Source organism: Helicoverpa zea, chromosome 12 (genome assembly GCF_022581195.2).
Source record: "Helicoverpa zea isolate HzStark_Cry1AcR chromosome 12, ilHelZeax1.1, whole genome shotgun sequence".
Lineage (NCBI taxonomy): Eukaryota > Metazoa > Arthropoda > Insecta > Lepidoptera > Noctuidae > Helicoverpa > Helicoverpa zea.
The window spans coordinates 6,633,536-6,635,211 of record NC_061463.1 but is presented as its reverse complement, the minus strand read 5'-3'; the positions used below and the strand labels follow the sequence as shown (position 1 = coordinate 6,635,211).

General features: G+C 54.5%; 1 protein-coding gene across 1 annotated transcript; it reads left to right on the top strand.

The window, feature by feature from the left end:
- The first annotated feature begins 671 nt into the window (after positions 1-671).
- LOC124635117 (cuticle protein 16.5-like) lies at positions 672-1,602 on the top strand. Its single transcript, XM_047170910.1, has one exon. It carries the CDS (start codon positions 731-733, stop codon positions 1,505-1,507), a length of 777 nt encoding a protein of 258 aa, XP_047026866.1. The 5' UTR covers positions 672-730; the 3' UTR covers positions 1,508-1,602.
- Positions 1,603-1,676: the final 74 nt, after the last annotated feature.

The following is a 1,676-nucleotide window of genomic DNA, read 5'->3' as shown; positions in this document are numbered from 1 at the left end:
GAAGCGACTGCCTATCTGACCTCCTCAACCCAGTTACCCGGGCAACCCGATACCCCTTGGTTAGACTGGTGTCAGACTTACTGGCTTCTGACTACCCGTAACGACTGCCAAGGATGTTCAATGACAGCCGGGACCTACAGTTTAACGTGCTATCCGAAACACAGCCAATGGTGTCTAAGATATACTTAGAAAGTACATACAAACTTAGAAAAGTTGCATTGGTACTTGCCTGACCTGGGATCGAACCCGCGCCCTCATACTTGAGAGGTTGGTCCTTTACCCACTAGGCCACCACGACTTCCCCCAGGTATATTAGCAGTAATGATTATTAAAAACTTGTAACCCAAATACTTATATTGAAATAACTTAGAATCTGAGAATTTTCATACAGGTACATAGAAATATAAGGTTTGTCAACTTTAGTGTAGGTACTTTCTTTTTCTCGTATGGGTAACAGGAAAACTAAACCGGTTTTTTTTTTCAAAAATAAGATAGCAATGCAATGTCTACACATTTCCTACGTATTTTTGTTTGACCGCCACACACTCACCGAGGTCATTGCAAAGCTAGTGAAACAATGTAGTAACGCATACACGCGTCTGAAATTGCTTTACCTTTAATTTATATCCGGTCAGTATAAATATGAGTGTATGCGATTCAAATTTATCAGTCGACCGTCTGCGGTTTGAAGTGATCTAGTTCGTCAGAAAAAACACAGACCACGTTCACAATGAAATCGATGGTGGTGTTATTCGCTGTGATGGCCGTGGCTTGCGGCTCCCTGGTGCCGCTAGCGCAGCCCGCGCACCACGCGGCGCTCGTGCTGGACCCGCACGGCCGGCCGCTCGACACCGCCGAGGTGATCAACGCCCGCGCCCTGCACCTGCAGGCTAAGGCCCTGGACGGACACTACGCTCCCCTCGCGCACGCTGCCGTCGTGCCCTACGCGCACTCCGTGGTCGCGCCCGCCGTGCTGGCCGCGCCCGCCGCCGTCTCCCACCAGTCGCGTGTGGACGTGCGCAGCAGCCCCGCCGTCGTGAGCTCCGTCGTCGCCGCTCCCGTGCTGGCGCACGCCGCCTACTCCTCTCCCCTGCTGGCCCACTCCGCCCTCGCTCACTCGCACTACCTGAAGAAGCGCTCCCTGGGACACCTCGCCTACGCCGCTCCCGTGGTCGCCCACGTGGCGCCCTCCGCCGTGTCGCACCAGTCCCGCGTGGACGTCGTCTCCAGCCCCGCGGTGGTGTCTCACGCCGTCGCTCCCGTGGTGTCTCACGCCTACGCCGCTCCCGTGGTGGCGCACGCCGCCCCGGTGCTCGCCGTGGCTCCCTCCGCCGTCTCCCACCAGTCCCGCGTGGACGTGCGCAGCAGCCCCGCTGTCGTGTCCCACGCCGTGCACGCCGCTCCCGTCTACGCCGCCGCTGCTTACGCCGCTCCCGCGTACTCCGCGTACGGCGCTCACGCCGGACTCCTGCACTCTGCTCCCCTCGCCCACGGCCACGCCTGGTGAACTGCGAAACTGACGAACACCTAAGACTATGAACCTAAGATGATGTAAAAATAATAAAAAAAGTATTTATCAAATAAAATAATACTCAAAATAAAGTTTATATTTTATTCACCTGTTTGAAGTAATAAATAGGAAAGAAGTAAGGATTTTAATAAGGAATGATTTTCAC

What these genes read in the sequence shown, in the direction of transcription:
- LOC124635117 (XM_047170910.1), top strand. Translation starts at nt 731, where the DNA reads ATGAAATCGATGGTGGTGTTATTCGCTGTGATGGCCGTGGCTTGCGGC.